Source organism: Myxine glutinosa, chromosome 1, assembly GCF_964187855.1.
Source record: "Myxine glutinosa chromosome 1, kmMyxGlut1.1, whole genome shotgun sequence".
NCBI classification, from domain to species: Eukaryota; Metazoa; Chordata; class Myxini; order Myxiniformes; family Myxinidae; genus Myxine; species Myxine glutinosa.
Window position 1 is genome coordinate 401472313 of NC_136261.1, and position 20982 is coordinate 401493294.

The window sequence follows — 20982 nt, forward strand, 5'->3', positions numbered from 1 at the left end:
TTTTATGTCATTTATGTGTTAGAGCTGGAGGAGGGTGGGGGAGGGGGGAAGAGGGGAAGAGGGGAAGAGGGGAAGAGGGGACAAGTGGGAGGGGAGGTGGTGAAGGTGGAGGGGTGAGAAGGGAGGGGGGTTGGGGGGGGGGACAAGTGGGAGGCTAGGTGGTGAAGGTGGATGGGGGGAAGAGGGAGGGGAGGGGGGACAAGTGGAAGGCAAGGTGGTGAAGGTGGATGGGTGAAAAGGGAGGGGAGGAGGTGGGACAAGTGTGAGACGAGGTGGTGAAGGTGGAGGGGTGAAAAGGTATGCATACATACATACATATACATACATATTGTTATGTCGGGTGGGGTAGTGATATGTAGAGCTAGATAGATCTGTGTAGGCAACGTGCTTCGTCTGTCGCGGTAAGGAATCTACCTTGCAATAAGTTACATGTCTAGGCGGTTTGTCGGTAAGGAGTATACTTGTGAACCTCCCAGGGGGTTCGAGTGATAAGTAGAGTAGGGATTAAAGAGTAGCGCCCCTGTGTGTCTCACCTGATCAGCCAACCCTTTGTCCCTTTTGGCACCGCAACCACTTAGACACTTAGTTAGGATATTTATTGCAACACTAAATAACGCCTTGCCCTGACATGACTGTGAAAGACGAACAGGCAAGGAAACCAAGCCAGGGCACCGCCGATGGGCGCTGCCGCCAGTTACATCTCCGACAAGCCTAACCACATTGAGTACCACGCGCTATGACCACGGAACAGGGGACGAGAGTTGGGGTGGCGCGGTAGGCGTGAACCTCCAGCCGGCGAGTCAGTGGAGGGCACTGATTGGGTAACGCGCCAAGGCTGACGTGACGTCACGAAGAAGGTTATTTAAGAGAGCGCCGAACGCCATTGCTTTTTCTGGCAGTGAGTCTTGCGCCACTTGCGTTGGTCTCGAGAGTCTCTTGCGGTTCGTGCGTTCTTGCAGCCCTTGCGGTTGGTGCTCTTGTTCGCGCAGCTAGCCTGTTTTGGACATCCGGCGCTTTGTCTTGCGCAGCCCGAGTTGAGTGAGTCATAGCCCGAGTGGTGTTCGCTTGCTGGCACATTTGCTTCGGGAGAGCTGACTGGTACGTGGCAGGCCGATCGTGTGGGAAGACCGACCTCGCTTGGAGCCGCTGGCCTGCGTTGGACGCGTGGTGCTTGGTGCACGGACCTCGTGGTGCTCGGTGCTGTGGTGCTGGAGTGTGGGACCTCGTGGGTGCATCGGGGCCGAACAAAGCCACGTGTGGGCAGCAGAGACAAGACGACAATAGCCAGATAAGCCCGAGCTCCGTGTTTACACTTTACACGACGAGACATTTTCTTTCGTATTCATATTCCCTCGTCTTGTTTCTGAAGTCGGTGTGTGGGATCCCAAATTAGTTACTTTTATTTCATTGCCGTCGCGTTTCATTGTTTCGGGGTCCGTGAACAAATCTATATTTTTGTACATTCTGATTTGTGTTTGTCAAGTTCATTCATCCTCTTACAGGACCGGGGCTACGTCGGTGCGCTGAAGGTAAGCTTTTGCCGCAGCCTTCCATTTTCTTTCTTCCTCCCGCGTTAGATAGCAAAATCCGTGTTTGGTTACCGCCTCCATTAAATCCGTTTCGGTCCATCCGCGACTTTCTGGTGTTAACCGGGAGTCGTGCGACAATATATATATATATATACACTGTTACGTGCTCCTCCCCAAACCCCGGTCACGGTGTACCTCCGAGCCCCGAGATGAGTCACGGCAGAAAGATGTGTTATTCTGTATGTCAAAGATCAATGGTGAAACCACACCAATTGTTACCAACAAACACGTATTGTATTAAGATCACACAAGAATAACAGTACAACAAGAGTAATCAATTGTACAACCAATATATATTTCCTTTGATGGTACCATCAGGTTCATACAATAGAACTCACTGTGCTCCGAGTGAGCGAAAAGAAGAACATTCCCCAATGTCTCTTTCCCGGCTTCAAGCCAAAGTTGTTTCCGGCTTCAAGCCAAAGTCGATCCACTCCAGTGATCGTCCGTATGATGTCGTATCGAGACCAGAATCCCGTTGGGTTGGCAGTTACACTGCCAAAGATGGGAGGTGTCCTCGAGAAGCGACGGGGAAATCACACCTTCAGGTATGGACATTCCATGGCTCTCAATCGGCGAACCGCAGATTTCCCAATCAAAAGCCACATTGCACACACACACACACACACCAGATTAACGTCTGAATGCGGTGAAAATGGTTTAAGCGAGATGAAACCTTGAGCGAAGCGCAAGTCCTGCGCGAGGTAAAAATGGCTGACGGCCCGTTATCGTGGCGTAACAGCACTCCAACGATTCTCTTCGGAATCGACCGCAAAACCTGTCACGCAGGTTTATCTGTCACAGCGACGACAACTCTGTCACAGGAATCCCTTTCCCGGGAAACCCAACGTTCACTCGTGACTCTCGTTCGCCAATCGTTCGCTCCAGACCTCGAAGCAGCTAGGCTTCTTGTCCGACTCACTCGCTCCGCCTTCTCTTCCTCCTCTTCCTCTTCATCGTCGTCCGGTTCCGGTTTCATTTAAAACATTGACTTTTTTACCTTTTGAAAATAGTAACCTCTATTTCCCTTAAACGACAACAATAATAGTACATGGAATCAAAAATGTTTACAGTGGATGAAAACCACAACAACGGAAGTGACGAATCCGTAACAATACATACATATACATACATATACATACATATATATATATCATGTATTTGATCATCTTGTGATTTTTACCAAGATCTGAAGATGGGGAAGAGGCTGACCTCTGTCAATCTGAAGGATGCAGTCACAGCCGAGGGTGGAGTCATCAGCAAACAGATAAAGGGGATTTTCCAGGTTGTCAGGGAGATCATCAATGAAGATCAGGAACAGGACTGATCCTAGAACATTGCCTTGGGGCACTCGAGCCTTGACAAGGAGAGATGAAACAATTCCGTTGAATGCCACACATTGACTATGAGAGTAGAGGAAGTCACAAAGTCACCTGTGCAGTTGACCTTGGATGCAATAGGCAGAGGGTTTGGAGAGTAAGGCGGGATGCTGGACTGTATAAAAAGCACAAAATATGTTTACACAGCACACAGAGGCGGCCCTGATCTCATGTTTGTCATTGAGGACCTCCATCCATTGTTGGGTGAGTAGAAGTACCATGTCCAAGGTAGAGTTACCTGGTCTGAAACCAATTTGATGATCTCAGGTGAGGTTGTTGGGGAAAAGGAAGGATTTCATGTCAACTGTGATGATGGATTCCATGACCTTGCTGATGACTGAAAGTAGGCTGATAAGTCTGAAATTAAGGGGATCAGTTTTTGCACCTTTATAATGTAATGCCATGATGTTGGCAGATATTATTTGCAAATGAGGTTAAGAGTCCGTGGAAAGTTTGTTTTTTATTTAGTTTTATTTTGAAGCATTTGTTCGTACAGGTCTTGGCGATATAAAAACACATTCAAAATCATACAATTTAAAGGATACGAACAAATATACAAAATATAACTTACAAAAGCACACTTCCCACAATAACATGTACAGGGTGTTTCAAAAAGATTGATACAACTTTGACTTCCTGCCATTTCTTTGTTTTTTGACCTATACCGTTTTCCTTTTCAGGGTTTGGTGGTGTTATCGTGGTATTTGTTCCCTGCGATTTCTAGCTCCATAGCTCAACTATGCCATTGACAGTAGAGCAGAAGACAAAAGTGGTGGCTCTGTGATATGAGACATTCAACAATCACAACAACATTTTCTGGGGGGCAGAACCACCTGAGATCACTGAGAGGTACCTGAAAGGGCCTAAGGTCACATGCTTCTGCGCCTTCAATGCTAGATGGGGATTGCTAAGGCCTTACTGGTTTGAGAATGACAACAGCAGGACGGTGATGATAAAAGGTGAGCGCTACCGGGCCATGCTCCAGAAGTTCCATAATGATCTAGCCCAAAAGGTCACCCCAAACCAGCTCAGCATGACCTGGTTTATACAGGTTGGTGCACCCCCACATACAGCTGGTGACGCTATCACTTTCCTGCAGCAGCTCTTTAGAAACCGCCTCGTTGCCCTGGGTACCGCTCATGACTGGGCACCCCATAGCCCAGACTTGAACCCTCTGGACTACTGGTTCTGGGGGGCTGCCAAGGGCTCTGTCTACATCAACCACCCGGCCACACTGGATGATCTGAAGCAGGAGGTGTCAGACTACCTTCAGGCAGTGCCACATGAGACCTACAGAAAAGTTGGACAGAACTTTGGAGTCAGGATCAATGCTGGTCTGAACCACGGAGGGGCACACATCAAGAACGTCAATTACAAGGATTTTGCGTAAATGCCAATTTAAGACCTTGGCCTCTCACTAACTCTAGCAGTGACTTACTGCAGTAGCAATCAGTGATAGAAAATACCATGTCATACGCTTTCAAGAAATGTTTGGTTGACGTTCCTGAGGTTTCTGTTTCTTTTTAAATAAACGTTTAAAGTTGTATTACTCTTTTTGAAACACACTGTACCTTCACACCAGGGCCTACCACTGCACAATGGGCAATGGGGCCTACGGCAGTCCGCTTGACCCGTTCCTGAGTGTTCCGTATACTTTTCCTCAAACCTGGTCACCCTGTTGTGAGGGTGTCAGGGAGTTCAGGCCTAAAGTAGTAGCAATGAAGCTGGTCATCCAGAGAGCAATATTATATCCCAGCTGAGGAAAGTTTAAGGAGACGACTGTCACGAACGAGTTAAAATCTTGGTCAAACCAAAGGAATCTTGTTGAGCCTTAATTTGCTGTGCTTGTACCCACAATGTGTCCTTCATCTGTACCCGCGTGCCCTCCACCTCTGCCCACGACGTGTCCTCCTCTGCCCACAACGTGTCCTTCTCCTCTGCCCACAACGTGTCCTTTGCCTCTGCCCACGATGTGTCCTTCGCCTCTGCCCACGATGTGTCCTTCGCCTCTGCCCACGACGCGTCCTTCGCCTCTGCCCACGACGTGTACTTTGCCTCTGCCCACAATGTGTCCTTCGCCTCTGCCCACGACATGTCCTCTTCTGCCCGAGGAGCTGCAGGATACAAGTCACCACCGGATCAGGATGCATAACATGTCAATCACATGCCAGGCCTCATCATTCAATCAAATCCCAATCTTTATCTCCCCATTATATATGATATCTGCCCTTACCCATATTCTTTTTATATTCTACAAATTCCCACCATCCTAACAAACACCTAATGATTGTCTGCGTGATATACCATCCATGCAATGATGATGATCCTCCATACACCTATATTTCCTCGAACATGGATCAACTCGTAATCACACACCCCAACTCGGTGTTTCTAATCTGCGACGAATTCAACCGTCACCGTGCCAACTGGCTGGGTGTTGGCTCAGCAAAGACCAGCCACGGCATTTCAACGAAGGTCTTCCAAGACTCTGTATGTTTGACCCAATCTGTAAACTTCCCAACCCGGATTTCCACAACTGGTACCCCGTCCCTCCTGGACCCAGAAATGACTAACCTACATCCAACCTCTCTTATTCCTCTTCTGTCCCCATTGGCTATTCCGATCAAGTTCTTGTCATGGCCCATATATCTCTGGTTATTGTAATGGAGCAACTTCAGTGACGCAGAATATTGTTGTTCACATAGGCCAACTGGCAGGGACTTGAATCTGACTTCTCCCAACTTAATTGGACCACAATCACCACATTACCTGATCATGATTCACCTGGGAATACATAAAAATATCTCGACCCCGATAAACTGAATCTTGCACGGGGAGGTGGTAGCAGTCAAGCAGCTTGCTTTCTCAACTTTGAAAGTTAACCCGACTTACTTTCTTTATTTTTCTTTCTTTCATTCCATAAGGTTCCTGCTAAGTGTGTATCCCTCATCTATATCTTCAACCACGCGAATCCTACCTCTGACTTTGCACTTCACTGGAATACATTTCCTCCTTAAAGTTTTAAACGACTTGGATATTGATATATTGAAATGGACTTGGCCTGCACTTCATACGACTCACCATCGTCCGGGTCTCTTCCCTCACTTTCAGAACCAAATGAGCTCTGGTCTTCAACCTTGATCTGCAGGACTCGAAGTCCTCCCGTTTCTTCAGTGTCGCTTTCACATCCGGGCAGGAAGGTCGGTTGCATTCCTCCCCCCGCACAGCACGACTCCATGTACTGACAGAGTTCGGCATACATGATGTAGGTGAACTTTTGTGCGGCCAAGGAACATAATCGAATCCTCACCGAAGTGGGGTCGGCTCGGGCACAGAGAGCTCCGAGGATCTCGATCCCTAGACCCGTAACAGCGGCTCGAAGTGACCTCTCCGTTAAGCTCCGGATCTCCAGCCAGCCAGGGATGGGACCGAGGATACCCCGAGCTCTTGCGTCCATTATCTGTCAAGAACACGTGACGAGATTCAAATTAAATAAATTAATCACACGTTTTATGCATTTCTTTTGTTTTGTTTGCAACAAATTTATCACATGACAATGAGTAATTACATAAACTAGCAACAGTACCCGCCCTATGGGCGGGGCGGCTTCAATTGGGAAGCCCAAATGAAAAGGCAAAATATCAGAAATTGAAGACTTTTTTATTTTAAACGATTCATATAAACATCCGTTGAATCATATCACACGCAAATCATCAAAATCTCAACAGTACAGGGCGCCCATTTTGAAAAAAGATTGAATTCTGCAAAACGGAAACGGCCGCTACACGTCTTTCTCAGTCGCACGTTTATGTGTGAAGAGTGCGCGCCGAATCTGTAACACGGAAGCGGCCGCTACACTTGTTTCTCAGTCGCTTTGCACACGCTGCCGTGTTAATTCGGAGCCGCTTCGGAGCAGCACGGAAGAGTTCGTCAGGAGTCGATTTACTCTCTCCTGGTACGTATAATTTCAACAAAAGCCACATCACTCTTCATAATCGGTAAATATTATTCCATCGTGTTTGGAAAAACTGGAAAATTGAAAAACTTGGAAAAACAATATAGCCTATTTTACTCCAAGGGGTCCTAGGATTACCCACCCAAAATATCATTGTGATCGGTTCAGCCGTTTTTGCGGTACCTTCGAACGGATAGACAGACTGATGGACATTTGGTGAATTATAGTAGCTTGAAGTAGCTTGAAGCCATGATGTGTTCTTCATATTGTGGATGACATCATTTAATTATCAAGAAAAATGTCATTTTCGTTTTCTGACAGTGTGCCATTGTGGATGGCAATGATCTCAATTTAATATTTAAATTTTAATGTTTGATACTTTCCCAAATTGCCATCCATTGACTTGAAACTTCAGCATGAAGGGACATATACTTAATACTAGCAAAAGTACCCGGTATTACCGGGCAATGTAGAGTCGCTTTGTGCCAGGAATATGAAGGGGGAGGGGAGCGAGAGAGGGAGAGGAGAGAGGGAGAGGAGAGAGGGGGATGGGGGAAGGGAGGAGAGGGAAGGCAGGAGGGGTGGGGGGAAGTGAGGGGGGTGGGGGGAAGGGAGGGGAGTAGAGAGGTGAAGGTGGTGTGAGGGAAGGAGGGGAGGGGATCAAATTTACCTGTCTGAAGAGTGCTTTAACTTCTGTGTTACCCAGGTGAAACAAGCCCATCAGCACGCATGATACGCAGCTCCCTAAAAAGTATAATTACAGAATTTTTGAACGGCCCCATATTGGGATTAAACAATCTGATTGTGTGCCAAATCAGCTCGTTCTGATATAACCGCGGCAGAGGGTGACGTGGATGAGAGACGTCGAGTTAATCTTTTAATAGCGCATTATAAGTGTGTTTCCCAATGGCGCTGTTTACCTTTGAGGTGTGCTTTAACATGCGTTTCCCAATTGTCCCTTTGCCGGATTTTGTCGCAGGTTGTGACCACAGTGCTGTCATTCTTGTTATAGTACGTACTTTATAGATGCCCTCATTCTAATACATGTACATTATGGACATACTCACATTATAATCATACAGTATTTATTTTATAGACGTGTTTGCATTGCAATACTGCAGTACATACTTCATAGACGTTCTCACATTGCAATTGTACATACGTTACAGACAAAGTTCTTTTCCAATTGCAGATATTGTTCTTTATAAATGTACTCAGTTGAAAAAAAAGATAATGTGTAATATTGGCCACAACCAGGTGGCGCTTAAGATAGAGGTCAACACATTATGTGTAGACAGACAGCCAGACAGACAGACAAATCATCCGAAATGGCATACCCTCTGGTGTGGGTAAACAGGGCAAAGTTACATTTAACACAAAACTGCACATTCAGTATGAAGGGACATGTCCACCAATAAAATCATAAGGTGGTCCATTACGCATCATGCTGTTCACACGCTCCACCATCCACGCCCTTCTGGTGAAACTCGCAAAATCCAGTCACTGCTCACCTCCACTCATTTGTTCCTCTTTTTTTCCTGCCTGTGGAACTAACTTTCACATTCTCTTCAATCTCATTCCTCCCTCCAGGTCTTCAGACAGCTGTTCACCACAATCTCAGATCGTCCACAATCCAAAACCATGATCTCCCAGTATGAGGGAATATTACAATAATAGCTAGAAAGCATCCCAAAATGCAAAGTCCATCCACGTCTGCTTTGTATTCGAACTAAACTTTACAAAAACAACAGCTAACTGAAACAGCAATCTATGACGTCGTGACGTCATGACGTCGACTGATATACCCCTGCCCACATTATTACATCATTATAAATACTTGCACAAATTTTGATTTAAATCCCTTACGCTATTCTTAAGTATCAGATTTTTATCTCACCTGGAACAAAGTTCAGGGGAGCATATGCGATGGCGCGTTGTCCATCCGTCAGTCCGTCCGTAAACACTTGGAACTTCTTCTCCAAAACCGCTGATGGGATTGCGACCAATTTTAGTACAAATGATACTTGTTGTATTGTGACGAAAGACTGTTCACGGCATTAAAAAAAAATCGGGGTATAAGGGGGTTTACTGGGGGTCAAAGTGGATCCAGGTTTGAACTCCAAAATAGGAATTTTCTTTTTCCTCTGAAACTACAAAGACAATTTCGATGAAACTTGACTACAACCTTCAACACCCGCGTTGTACCCAAGTTTGTTCCTGGCATTTAAAAACTCGGGGTCTAACGTGGTCTGTGGGGATGGGGGGCTTGCCCCCCAAAATAGGTATTTGCTTTTTTCTCAGAACCTACACACACAATTTGGATGAAACTTCACCACAACCTTCATCATCTGTGATGTACCAATGTTTGTTGAAGGCATTGGAAAAATTTGTGTCTGAGGGGATACACGGAGTGAAAAGTGGAGTGAGGGGTTTGCCCCCCAAAATAGGTATTTTTTTTGTTTGTTTGTTTAAAGTATTATGATTATGTTAGTATGATTCTAGATGCTGCCCTGTCTTCCAGCAACCAATGAAATTGGTTTAAAATACCTTTAGTCAGTGCAGTATACTGTTTATTCTACCAGGTGAGCACCAGGGGTATTGCCCCTATGTGTATCTTACATGACCTCTGACCTATGGTGCCAAAATAGAATCAGTTCAAAATTATACTTGCACCAAGTTTGGTCAAAATCCATTCACTCATTCACAAGTTAGCGCAGCAACAGAATTTTTACCTAATGGGACCGCTGACCTTTGACTTCTTGACCTATAATCTAATCTGTTTTTTATCTTTGCATCATTATAATACTTGCACCAAGTTTGATTTGGTTCCCTTTTTTAAAATTTGTTTATTTTTGTACACTAAGTCAGGGCTCGTGTAAGAGCTAACATATAGAACATACAATAAAGAGAGCGGGAGACAAGAGGGGGAGAGAGAGGAAAGCACAACAACAGTAGGGAACAGGGATATCAGGAGATCGATGCAAGGGAGAGGGCTGGGGTGGGTACACGGGATAAACAAATGGACACTAGGATTTTGACAAAAGAAAACGGAATTTGAAAAAAGGTGTATTTGGCTGTTCCTTTAAGCGGTTCTTCAGTTATCGTGGTAACGAAACCTAATACAGACTCTGACCTTTGACCTCTTGATGCCAAAATCTAATCAGTTCATCTTTGCATCATAGTCCTTGCCTTTTTAATCATAATCCTTTGCATCATAATCCTTGCCTTTTTAATCATAATCCTTTGCATCATAATCTCTCCTTGTATGGTATCCATGAAAACCTCCACGCATGGCTTGCAGACTTCCTTTCTGGTCGCAGTCAACGTGTGGCTCTGAATGGAATTCTCTCTTCTCCACTTCCTGTTCAGGCTGGAGTCCCCCAAGGCAGTGTTCTGGGCCCTGTTCTTTTTCTGGTCTTCATCAATGATCTCTCCAACTATCTGGAAAAGCCTCCCCATCTCTTTGCTGATGACTCCACTCTCTGCCGCTCCATTCCTCATCCCTCAGATTGGCAGCCTGCAGCCTCCTCACTCTCTGCAGACCTGGACAAAATCACAGACTGGTCAAACAAGTGGAACATGTCTTTCAATCCTGACAAATCTCACACGCTTACTATGTCTCTCCGAAAAGACCGACTGGAAAACCATCACATCTACTTCCTCAACAATCCTCTCCAAGAAGTTCTGTCGCTCAAGCTTTTGGGTCTCACTATCTGCCATGACCCTTCTTGGGAAAACCACATTTCCAAGCTGGCCTCCAAAGCCAGTCGCCGACTGGGCATCCTCCGTCGTGTGAAGTCCTTCCTTAGCACACCTGAGCTCCTCACCACATACAAGGCTTTCATCTGCAGCTCAATGGAATACTGTTCCCCCCTCTGGGCTGGTGCTCCTGCCTCACACCTAGCTCGTCTTCACGCTGTTGAAACCAAAGCTTTCAGAATCATTGGAATCTCCCACGATGAAGCTAATTCCGAGGGCCTTTCATTTACTCATCACAGGCAGGTTGGTGGTCTTTCTGTCTTCAATCGACGACTCCTCTCCGGCCTAGCTCCCCCAGCTCTGTCGGTGCTCTGCCCCCCCCCCCCCAAATATTCCTGCAGAATGCATAAGATCTGCCAGCAAACCTCTTCTGGTGAAACTGCCAAAATCAACTCTCTGCTCACCTTCACTCGTTCATTCCTCTTTTCTCTCGCCTCTGGAACAAACTCCCTCACCCTCTTCAATCCCACTCCTCCCTCCAGGTCTTTAAAACAGCTGTTCACCACCATCTCTCATCTTCCCCCATCCAAAACCTTGATCTTTTTTACCCCCGTTAAAACACCCCAAATCCGCCTCTTTAAATCCCCAACTTCTTTCCTGAAATTCCTCGTAGTGTTCATTTGCTTTATACTGTGTACCCCTCCCTCCTCCACCAGCCCCCCTTCCACAAATGTACCGACGTCCATGTTCTCTACTGTTGTTGTGCTTGTGTGCTTCCCTCTCTCTCCCCCTCTTGTCTCCCGCTCCCTTCATTGCATGTTTTTTTGTGTCTGTGCATGTTTTCATGTTCATTGTGTTAGCTCTTACACGAGCCTCGATTCTGTATAGAAAAGAAAAAAAATCTATTCTTATATCAGGTTTGGTCAATATCCGATCACTGGTTCACAAGTTAGCTCGGTAACAGAATTTTAGCTCATGGGATTCTGACCTTTGACCTCTTGACCCCAAAATCAAAGAAGTTAATCTTTGCATCATAATACATACTTGTACCAATTGTTGTCAAAATCCCATCACTAGTTCAAAAGTTATAGCGGTAACAGGACTGTCACCTAACATGACCTCTGACCTCGTGACATCTAATCAGTTCATCTTTATATAATTATGCATACCTGTGCCAAGTTTGACTTGGATCTCTTCAGCTGTTCTTACGTTATTGCGTGAACAAAACCTATCATGGACGGATGGACGCACGGCCAGCTAGCTGGACAGACAACCCGAAAAATGAAGGCCTCGGGAGATTTTGTTGTTGGAGGTACACAAATAATGTAAAATTTATTAATCAGTGTTCTCCATGTTTTCATAATAAAAGTTTGTTGAAAATTTGATGACAAAAAAAATAATCTTGAATGGTAAACTAGATAGTGTCTCAAAATGCAAATGGACAAAAAATAAAATGACACACGGATGCGATTAAAAAAAACCCCGGCCATATCGCATTACCCAGCGGCAAACAGGCTGGTAAGGCCAATCTTTATTTACTGTGACCTTGCCCTTTAACCTTCTGACCCAATTAGTATTTATTTCTCCATATTCTCATAATAAAGGTATATTTTGGGAAAATTAATTGACAACAGTTCACATGGTCAAAAACAAACAAACAAAAACACACGCACACTACTAGCGGGTACTTCCGCCCTCTGGGCAATGTGCTGAAGCACAAATAATCCAAATAATAAGATGTATGAGAAATCCAAACAACTTAAAAATAAACATTTAAATTGTTTTTTGGGGGGTTTTTTGTACCCTAGTAGGGACCCCTGAGTACACACCCTGACAATTTGATGTCGATCAGCCCAAGCGTCTGAGTAGTTACTGGACATAGACATAATTGTTTTGTTTTATATATGTTCTGTTTTATATAATAAATCATAAATGTATTCTCCGCCAGTTGCTCTGTTGGTCCATCCATCCGTCTGTCTGTCTGTCTGTCTGTCCATCCAGGGCAGAGCTTCAAAATCAAAACCCCACCATTTTGTTCGCCCACCGGTCTGGGGCTTTTTTCGACACTTTCTGATTGGCAAATAAAAATTCAAAAACTAATTTTTCCCTTTCCAATTACGAGTATACGGTGATTAATGCTTTTCAATGCTTTACAGAAAAATAAAATTGAAATTGCATTTGGGTTCCCCTTTAACCATTAAGCCAACGAGGCTATACTTAACGAGGCTACACTTGTTAAATACGGTGGTGGAAAAGACGTTGAATCAATAGTGGTAAAATTTTGCAATATATATTTTTTTTACAACCGTAAAAATCTCTTATTTCAATATATATATATTTGAACACTGTAAAACACAAATCACCTTATTGGCACTTTTGAAAACCTTTTGTTTAACAGTAGTTGGATTATCTCAATTTCATTTAACAGAAGAATATCTCAATTTCATTTAATATTTATTTTTTAATTAGATAAGTTGTTCCATTGTTGCCTTCGTGTCAAAACATTGAAACCATAATGGTTTGATTAGCAGAAAAGCAGCTTGTACTTTCGCATCACATAACATCGATCATATAGACCAGCGGTCGGGAACCTATGGCTCGCGAGCCATATATGGCTCTTCCGGTGATGGCATATGGCTCCCAGACAATTTTGAGTTGAAAAAAAAAAAAATCAGTTTGTAACTGATTTTAAAATACTTGTGATATTTCTTAATAATACTGTGTCATTTTAAAGTAAACAGAAATTAGTTTTGAAGATAAATTTCACGGGTCACGGGTCACCCGTGGGTCGGGTCGGGAACCAATGGCTCGCGAGCATGTCCGCGTCATTGTAAAGGTGAAGAAATCAATTTTATCAGATAGCCAACTAGTTTATCCGCTTCAACCCTTGTAACGGAAAAGATGGCGAAAAGAAAAAAAGACGATGATTACCGTGCATTCCAGGCTGCGTGGACAGAGGAATTTGCATTTGGTGAGAGAGCAGGATCTGCGGTATGTCTAATATGCAATGATAAAATTGCATCGATGAAACGGTCAAATATAAAGCGGCACTTCGATACACACCATGCTTCATTTGCATCGAAATATCCAGCGGGGGACAGCAGGAAAAGGGCATGCGAGGAGCTACTGCGGAGAGTGCAGACGAGTCAGCAGCAACTACGTGTGTGGACCAAGCAAGGTGACGGGAATTCCGCTAGCTTTGCGGGTGCTTTGGCAATAGTAAGGAATGGAAAGCCATTCACAGATGGCGAGTATGCCAAAACATTCATGCTTGATGTGGCCAATGAACTGTTTGATGACTTCCCAAATAAAGACAAGATAATCAAACGAATAAAAGACATGCCCCTGTCAGCAAGAACTGTGCACGATCGTAGCATCATGATGGCAAATGAAGTCGAGGAAACACAAATTAAGGACATAAACGCCGGGACATACTTTTCTCTCGCGTTAGATGAGTCAACAGACGTTAGCCATCTATCTCAGTGCAGTATAATTGCCAGGTATGCTGCAGGTGACACACTGCGTGAGGAAAGCTTGGCTGTTTTGCCAATGAAAGGGACAACAAGAGGAGAGGATTTATTCACGTCTTTCATGGAGTTTGCTAAAGAAAAAAAACTACCGATGGATAAACTTATTTCTGTCTGTACTGATGGTACACCCTGTATGTTGGGGAAGAACAAAGGATTTGTAGCGCTTCTCCGTGAACATGAAAAGAGAGCCATCCTAAGTTTTCATTGCATCCTGCACCAGGAGGCGCTTTGCGCTCAGACGTGTGGCCAGGAGCTTGGTGAGGTGATGTCGCTGGTCATTCGAGTGGTCAACTTTATTGTTGCCCGAGCTTTAAATGATCGCCAGTTTAAAGCTCTGTTAGAAGAAGTTGGGAATCATTATCCCGGTCTGCTTTTACACAGCAACGTGCGTTGGTTGTCAAGGGGGAAGGTGCTCAGCCGTTTTGCAGCTTGCCTGAGTGAAATCCGGACTTTTCTTGAAATGAAAGGCGTCAAGCATCCTGAGCTAGACAACACTGACTGGCTCCTGCAGTTTCACTATCTTGTGGACATAACTGGCCATCTGAACCAGCTCAATGTGAAAATGCAAGGTATTGGAAATACAATCTCATCCCTTCAACAAGCAGTGTTTGCATTTGAAAGCAAGCTGGAAGTCTTTCTCAGGGACATTGAAACAGGTCGTCTTCTGCACTTTGAAAGACTGCAACAATTTAGAGATGCATGCTTAGCAAGTGACTCCACTCAACATCTGGATCTCCAGCAGCTAGCTGGCTTTACGTCCAATCTCCTGCAGTCATTCAAAGCACGTTTTGGAGAATTTCGTGCGCGCACTGGTCTTTTCAAGTTCATCACTCATCCACATGAGTGTGCAGTGGACAAAATCGACCTGACATGCGTCCCCGGGGTCTCTATCGGAGACTTTGAGCTGGAAGTTGCTGACCTGAAGGCATCAGACATGTGGATGAGTAAGTTCAAGTCACTTAATGGAGAGTTGGAAAGTCTTGCGCGACAGCGAGCAGAGCTGGCGAGGGAACACAAGTGGACAGAAATGAAAAATCTTCAACCTGAAGACGAGCTGATTCTTAAAACTTGGAACGAGCTTCCTGTGACATACCACACAATGCAGCGTGTGAGTATTGCCGTATTGACCATGTTTGGTCTCTACATATGCATGTGAGCAGTCATTCTCGCATATGAGGAACATTAAGACCAACCTACGCTCACGTTTAACTGATGGAAGCCTCAACGCCTGCATGAAGCTCAACCTCACCACGTATGAACCAGACTACAAGGCCATCAGCAAAACAGACTACAAGGCCATCAGCAAAACCATGCAGCACCAGAGGTCGCATTAAAAGTAAGACATATTTAATTTATTATACGTTAAAAATACTATATGGCTCTCAATGAAATATATTTAGAAATATTTGGCTTTTATGGCTCTCCCAGTCAAAAAGGTTCCTGACCCCTGATATAGACCTAACTGAATGAAAATGAATGAATGATCATTTTAAGGCCATTTTCCCCACTAGAGCGGGGGTTAGCCTTGCAGGCCTCATGACAATCATGGTTCCCTGTTTGAGGCAATGTTTTTATGGCCGGATGCCCTTCCCGACGCCAACCCTTGGTCGCCTCTTTCGATGCGCAGGGATACGGTGTACCTATTCTCAACCGGGGTACACACCGGGATCATTCATCCCAGCAAGCTGGTACTCAATTTGCCGACCTCAGAGGGATGACAGGCTGAGTCAACCCCCCTGGCGTTAATTCAGCGATCGACCGGGATTCGAACACCAGGATCCTAGGATCCCAAGCCGGCACCCTAACCGCTAAGCCAACACCAGATCATATTGACCTAACTGTCACACACATTTCCAACATACCCCCAACAAAATGATAACTGTAGCCATGTGCATGTATCGAGTATCCTTGCATTACGAGATCTTCCCTGTTGACGGCTGCAACCCACAAAGGCGCCTTTTCTGACTATGATCTCTCGTTTTCTCATCGCTGTTATTAGTCACCGTTGGACTTTATCCAAAACGGTGTCTTATGAATTGAGGCTCATCCGTCTGTGCATCCGTCCGCAGCCATATCTCGGACATGTATTGACCGATTTTGTTCAAACATGACACATGATGACACATGATGGTATGCATACGCAAATAATTTTGTTTCGTCATTTGAAAAAAAAAATGGCCGACTGGCGGCGATTTAAGTTGTAAACATATGGGCAATACCCCTGGCGCTCACCTGGGAGAATGAAGAGTATACTGCACTGGCTAAAGGTATTTTAAACCAATTTCAATGGTTGCTAGAAGACAGGGCAGAATGTAGAATCATACTAACAAAATCATGACTTTAAACAAACAAAAAAATTACCTATTTTGGGGGGCAACCCACCCCCCCCCACCCCCCCTCACCAAACCCCATATACCTCCTAAGACCCCAATTTTTCTAATGCCTTGAACAAACATTGGTACATCATGGGTGATGAAGGTTGTGGTCAAGTTTCACTGAAATATTGTGTGTAGTTTCAGAAGAAAGAGCAAATTCCTATTTTTTTGGGGGGGGGGGGGGGCTAACCCCCGATCCCGGATCAAAACCAGGATCCGCTTTGACCCCCGGGGGACCCCCTTTTAACCCGATTTTTTTTAATGCCGTGAACAAACTTTAGACACAACACAACAAGTATCATTTGTGCCAAATTTCGTCGCAATCCCATCAGCGGTTTCGGAGAATAAGTTCCAAGTGTTTACGGACAGACGGATGGACGAACAGACAGACAACGCGCCATCGCAGAAGCTCCCCTGAACTTTGTTCCAGGTGAGATAAAAACCAGATTTTGAACATGTCATCAACCATTTATCGGACATGCATTTACCGATGCTATTCAAACTTTACACACAGATAATGAATGAGGGCTTACATATGCACGCCATTTTTTCTCAAGATCTGATCCCCCCCCCCGCATCCAATGCCTCCTCCCCCCAAGCCTTCTCCCTCCCACAGATCTCCCGATATCCCTGCTCTCCATCTTGTTCTCCCGCTCCCTTTATCATATGTTTTATGTTTTATGTGTCAGTTTGTCTTTTTCTGATCAATGTTAGCTCTTACACGGGTCTCGATCTCGAAAACAAAAAATAAATAAAAAGATGTCCGACTGGCGGCCATTTTGTTACTTAAATGTGTCTCCAACAATTTCTCGGACATGCATGGTCCTATTTTGTTCAAACCAAGCACAAAGACAACACACGAGATTATACATATGCAGAAGATTTTGTTTTGTTCTCTGACCAAAGATGTCCGACTGACGGCATTTAACTCCATCTATCTATAATTCCAGTAATCTCTGTATGTCTGTGTGTATGTCTGTGTGTATGTCTGTGTGTTTGTCGTTTGTCTGTGACCGCTGTTTCTCGACAACCACGGGTCCGATATACTTTAAACTTGCCAGGTATATTGCTGGGGACCCGAGGATGTGCCTTTTCAAGGTTTCATATTAATCGGACAAGTAGTTACCGAGCTATGGCGATTTCTTTACCAAACTCCGCAAGCCGTTCGCTTTGGACCAAACCATTTCATGTAAATAGAGGGGGGGGGGGGGGATTGTCACCGTACTCGCAAGCCGTTCGGTTTGGCTTTGCGAATGGACCAAACCATTTCATGTAAATAGAGGGGGGGGGGGGATTGTCACCGTACTCGCAAGCCGTTCACTTTGGCTTTGCGAATGGACCAAACCATTTGCGAATGGACCAAACCATTTCATGTAAATAGAGGGGGGGGGGGGGATATAATTTTAGATATATATATAGTACGGGCACGCCCTAGTACAGCAAAATTACTCAAACCACGGAGGCTTTGACATTTTATGTCTTTTTCTCCTTGTTTGTAATGGCAGGGAATCTAAATAAATCTCTTCTCGTCACGCTTTGCTCTTCTTGGGCATATCGGCAACTTGAAACGAAGCTTGGCCTCGTTTACCTTTTCTCGCCAGTTTAGCTTGACAACCAATATGGTGCCCGCGCACGACCAATATGGCGCCCGCGCACGACCAATATGGCGCCCCCGCACGACCAATATGGCGCCCCCGCACGACCAATATGGCGCCCCCGCACGACCAATATGGCGCCCCCGCACGACCAATATGGCGCCCCCGCACGACCAATATGGCGCCCCCGCACGACCAATATGGCGCCCCCGCACGACCAATATTGCGCCCCCGCACGACCAATACGGCACCCCCGCACGACCAATACGGCGCCCGCGCACAACCAATACGGCGCCCGCGCACAACCAATACGGCGCCCGCGCACAACCAATACGGCACCCGCGCACAACCAATACGGCACCCGCGCACAACCAATACGGCGCCCGCGCACAACCAATACGGCGCCCGCGCACAACCAATACGGCGCCCGCGCACAACCAATACGGCGCCCGCGCACAACCAATACGGCACCCGCGCACAACCAATACGGCACCCGCGCACAACCAATACGGCGACCCCGCACAACCAATACGGCACCCCCGCACAACCAATACGGCGCCCCCGCACAACCAATACGGCGCCCCCGCACAACCAATACGGCGCCCCCGCACAACCAATACGGTGCCCCCGCACAACCAATACGGTGCCCCCGCACAACCAATACGGTGCCCCCGCACAACCAATACGGCGCCCCGCACAACCAATACGGCGCCCCGCACAACCAATACGGCGCCCTCACACAACCAACATGGCACCCACACACAACCAACATGGCACCCCCGCACAACCAACATGGCACCCCCGCACAACCAACATGGCACCCGCACACAACCAACATGGCACCCCCGCACAACCAACATGCCACCCCCGCACAACCAACATGGCACCCCCGCACAACCAACATGGCACCCCGCACAACCAACATGGCACCCCGCACAACCAACATGGCACCCCCGCACAACCAACATGGCACCCCCGCACAACCAACATGGCACCCCCGCACAACCAACATGGCACCCCCGCACACAACCAACATGGCACCCGCGCACAACCAACATGGCACCCGCGCACAACCAACATGGCACCCGCGCACAACCAACATGGCACCCGCGCACAACCAACATGGCACCCGCGCACAACCAACATGGCACCCGCGCACAACCAACATGGCACCCGCGCACTGCATCATGGGTACTAAAGTTCCGCAATAACTTTTAACAACCAATCTTGAAGTTGAACCATTGCCGTCCCTATTTAGGTTGCAAGTTAACATGATAACAACATCACCATGGTCCGGATTCATTATGGCTGCCAATGCCATTGTACGAACACGATTTACCTTCCGAAGTCTTTGTTGCGAAGCATCCCGTGTAAGTCTGTGATGGCGCTCTTCGGGCGTCTCGTTCTCCCGTTTCATTCTCTTTCTTGTTGCATCCCGTGTGAGTCGACGTTGGCGTTCCTCGGCGGTCTCGTTCCCTCGTTTCATTCTTTTTCTTGATGCTTCCCGTGCGAGTCGACGTTGGCGTACATCGGAGGTCTCGTTCAGCCATCTCGTTCTTTTTCTTGCCGTTTCCCGTGCGAGTCTCCGTTGGCGTACATCAGCTGTTTCATTCTGTTTACTCATTCGTTTTCTTGCTGCTTCCCGTGCAAGTCTATGTTGGCGTTCATCAGCTGTTTCGCTCTGTTTACTCATTCTTTTTCTTGCTGCTTCGCGTGCAAGTCTACGTTGGCGTTCATCAGCTGTTTCGTTCTCTTTACTCATTCTTTTTCTTGCTGCTTCCTGTACAAGTCTACGTTGGCATTCATCAGCTGTTTCATTCTGTTTACTCATTCTTTTCTTGCTGCTTCCTGTAAAAGTCTACATTGGAGCTTATCAGTTACTTCATTCTGTTCCCTTATTATTTTTATTTTTTCACTTTCATTAATTTTGCAAATGACATTGACAGTTTTGAACGCCTCACGGAAGTGTCGATGTGCAAACCAAGCTCCGCCCATCTCCCCACCGATTGGACAGAGTAACTATTTCTTTTATTTTATTGTGACTACTGTCTAAATAATGCAAGTTTTTATTGTGATTACTGTCTGAAGAATATAGTTGAAATTGGAAAGTCACTGGAAAATTCTTATGGGCGGTGTATAGGCGACACACCCTCCTGCATTTTCGATGCATACGCCAAGCTCCGCCCCTCTCCCCACCGATTGGACAGAGTAACTATTTGTTTTATTTTATTGTGACTGTCTAAATAATGCATGTTTTTATTGTGACTCCTGTCGAAAGAATACAGTTGAAATAGAAAAGTCGCTGTTAAATTTATGGGCGGTGTACAGGCGATACATCCTTCTGCACTTCCACATGATTCAGCCTTGAAAACTCGAGCTAAAACCAGGGTGTGTTCAGTTACCAAGCAGCTAGCTTGCGCTTGCCAAGTCAGCCGTTCCTTATCAACAGTTTCGAAAATCATAAACCCCCAAACCAATTAGGGTTCCTGTAATTCAGGTCGAATGTATTATTTATCATGTATTAAACAGCTGGTGTGTTTAATGTCCAATTCCATCGGAATCTCGATCCGGAAAGCCGGGTTTTTACGCACGGTACGCGGCTCTGACGCACAGAGAAAATGACGTCATTTCGCTAAACTTTCTTCCTGTTTTTCTTCACATGATAAATCCTATATTTCTCTCAAGATAAACAAAATATATACATCACACCAGGATTGTTTAATACCAGGATATCAATGAAGATGCACAGCTGCAATGGAGGCGCCGAAAGATCGGACATTTCGATGGAATTTTCGATTTTTGCAAAACGGGCCCACTGATGCACAAATGGGATTCCAGTATAAATAGGGATTTTCCTTAA

At 45.8% G+C, this 20982-nt stretch overlaps 1 protein-coding gene across 2 annotated transcripts in view; it reads right to left on the reverse strand.

The window, feature by feature from the left end:
• Positions 1-20123, reverse strand: part of LOC137417004 (uncharacterized) — a 21556-nt gene extending 1433 nt beyond the window's left edge. Inside the window, exons 1-3 of one of the 2 annotated variants that reach the window (XR_013621897.1) lie at positions 19462-20123; positions 6050-6428; positions 2773-5082 (exon numbers count right to left, since the gene is read on the reverse strand). Coding sequence is in view for 1 of the 2 variants with exons in the window: in XM_078770394.1 (XP_078626520.1) it covers positions 4824-5082; positions 6050-6428; positions 19462-19953 (1130 nt within the window). In the remaining variant the exon portion in view is untranslated. The remainder of the gene's footprint in view (positions 1-2772; positions 5083-6049; positions 6429-19461) is intronic. The other variant, XM_078770394.1, reaches the window with a different exon arrangement.
• Positions 20124-20982: the final 859 nt, after the last annotated feature.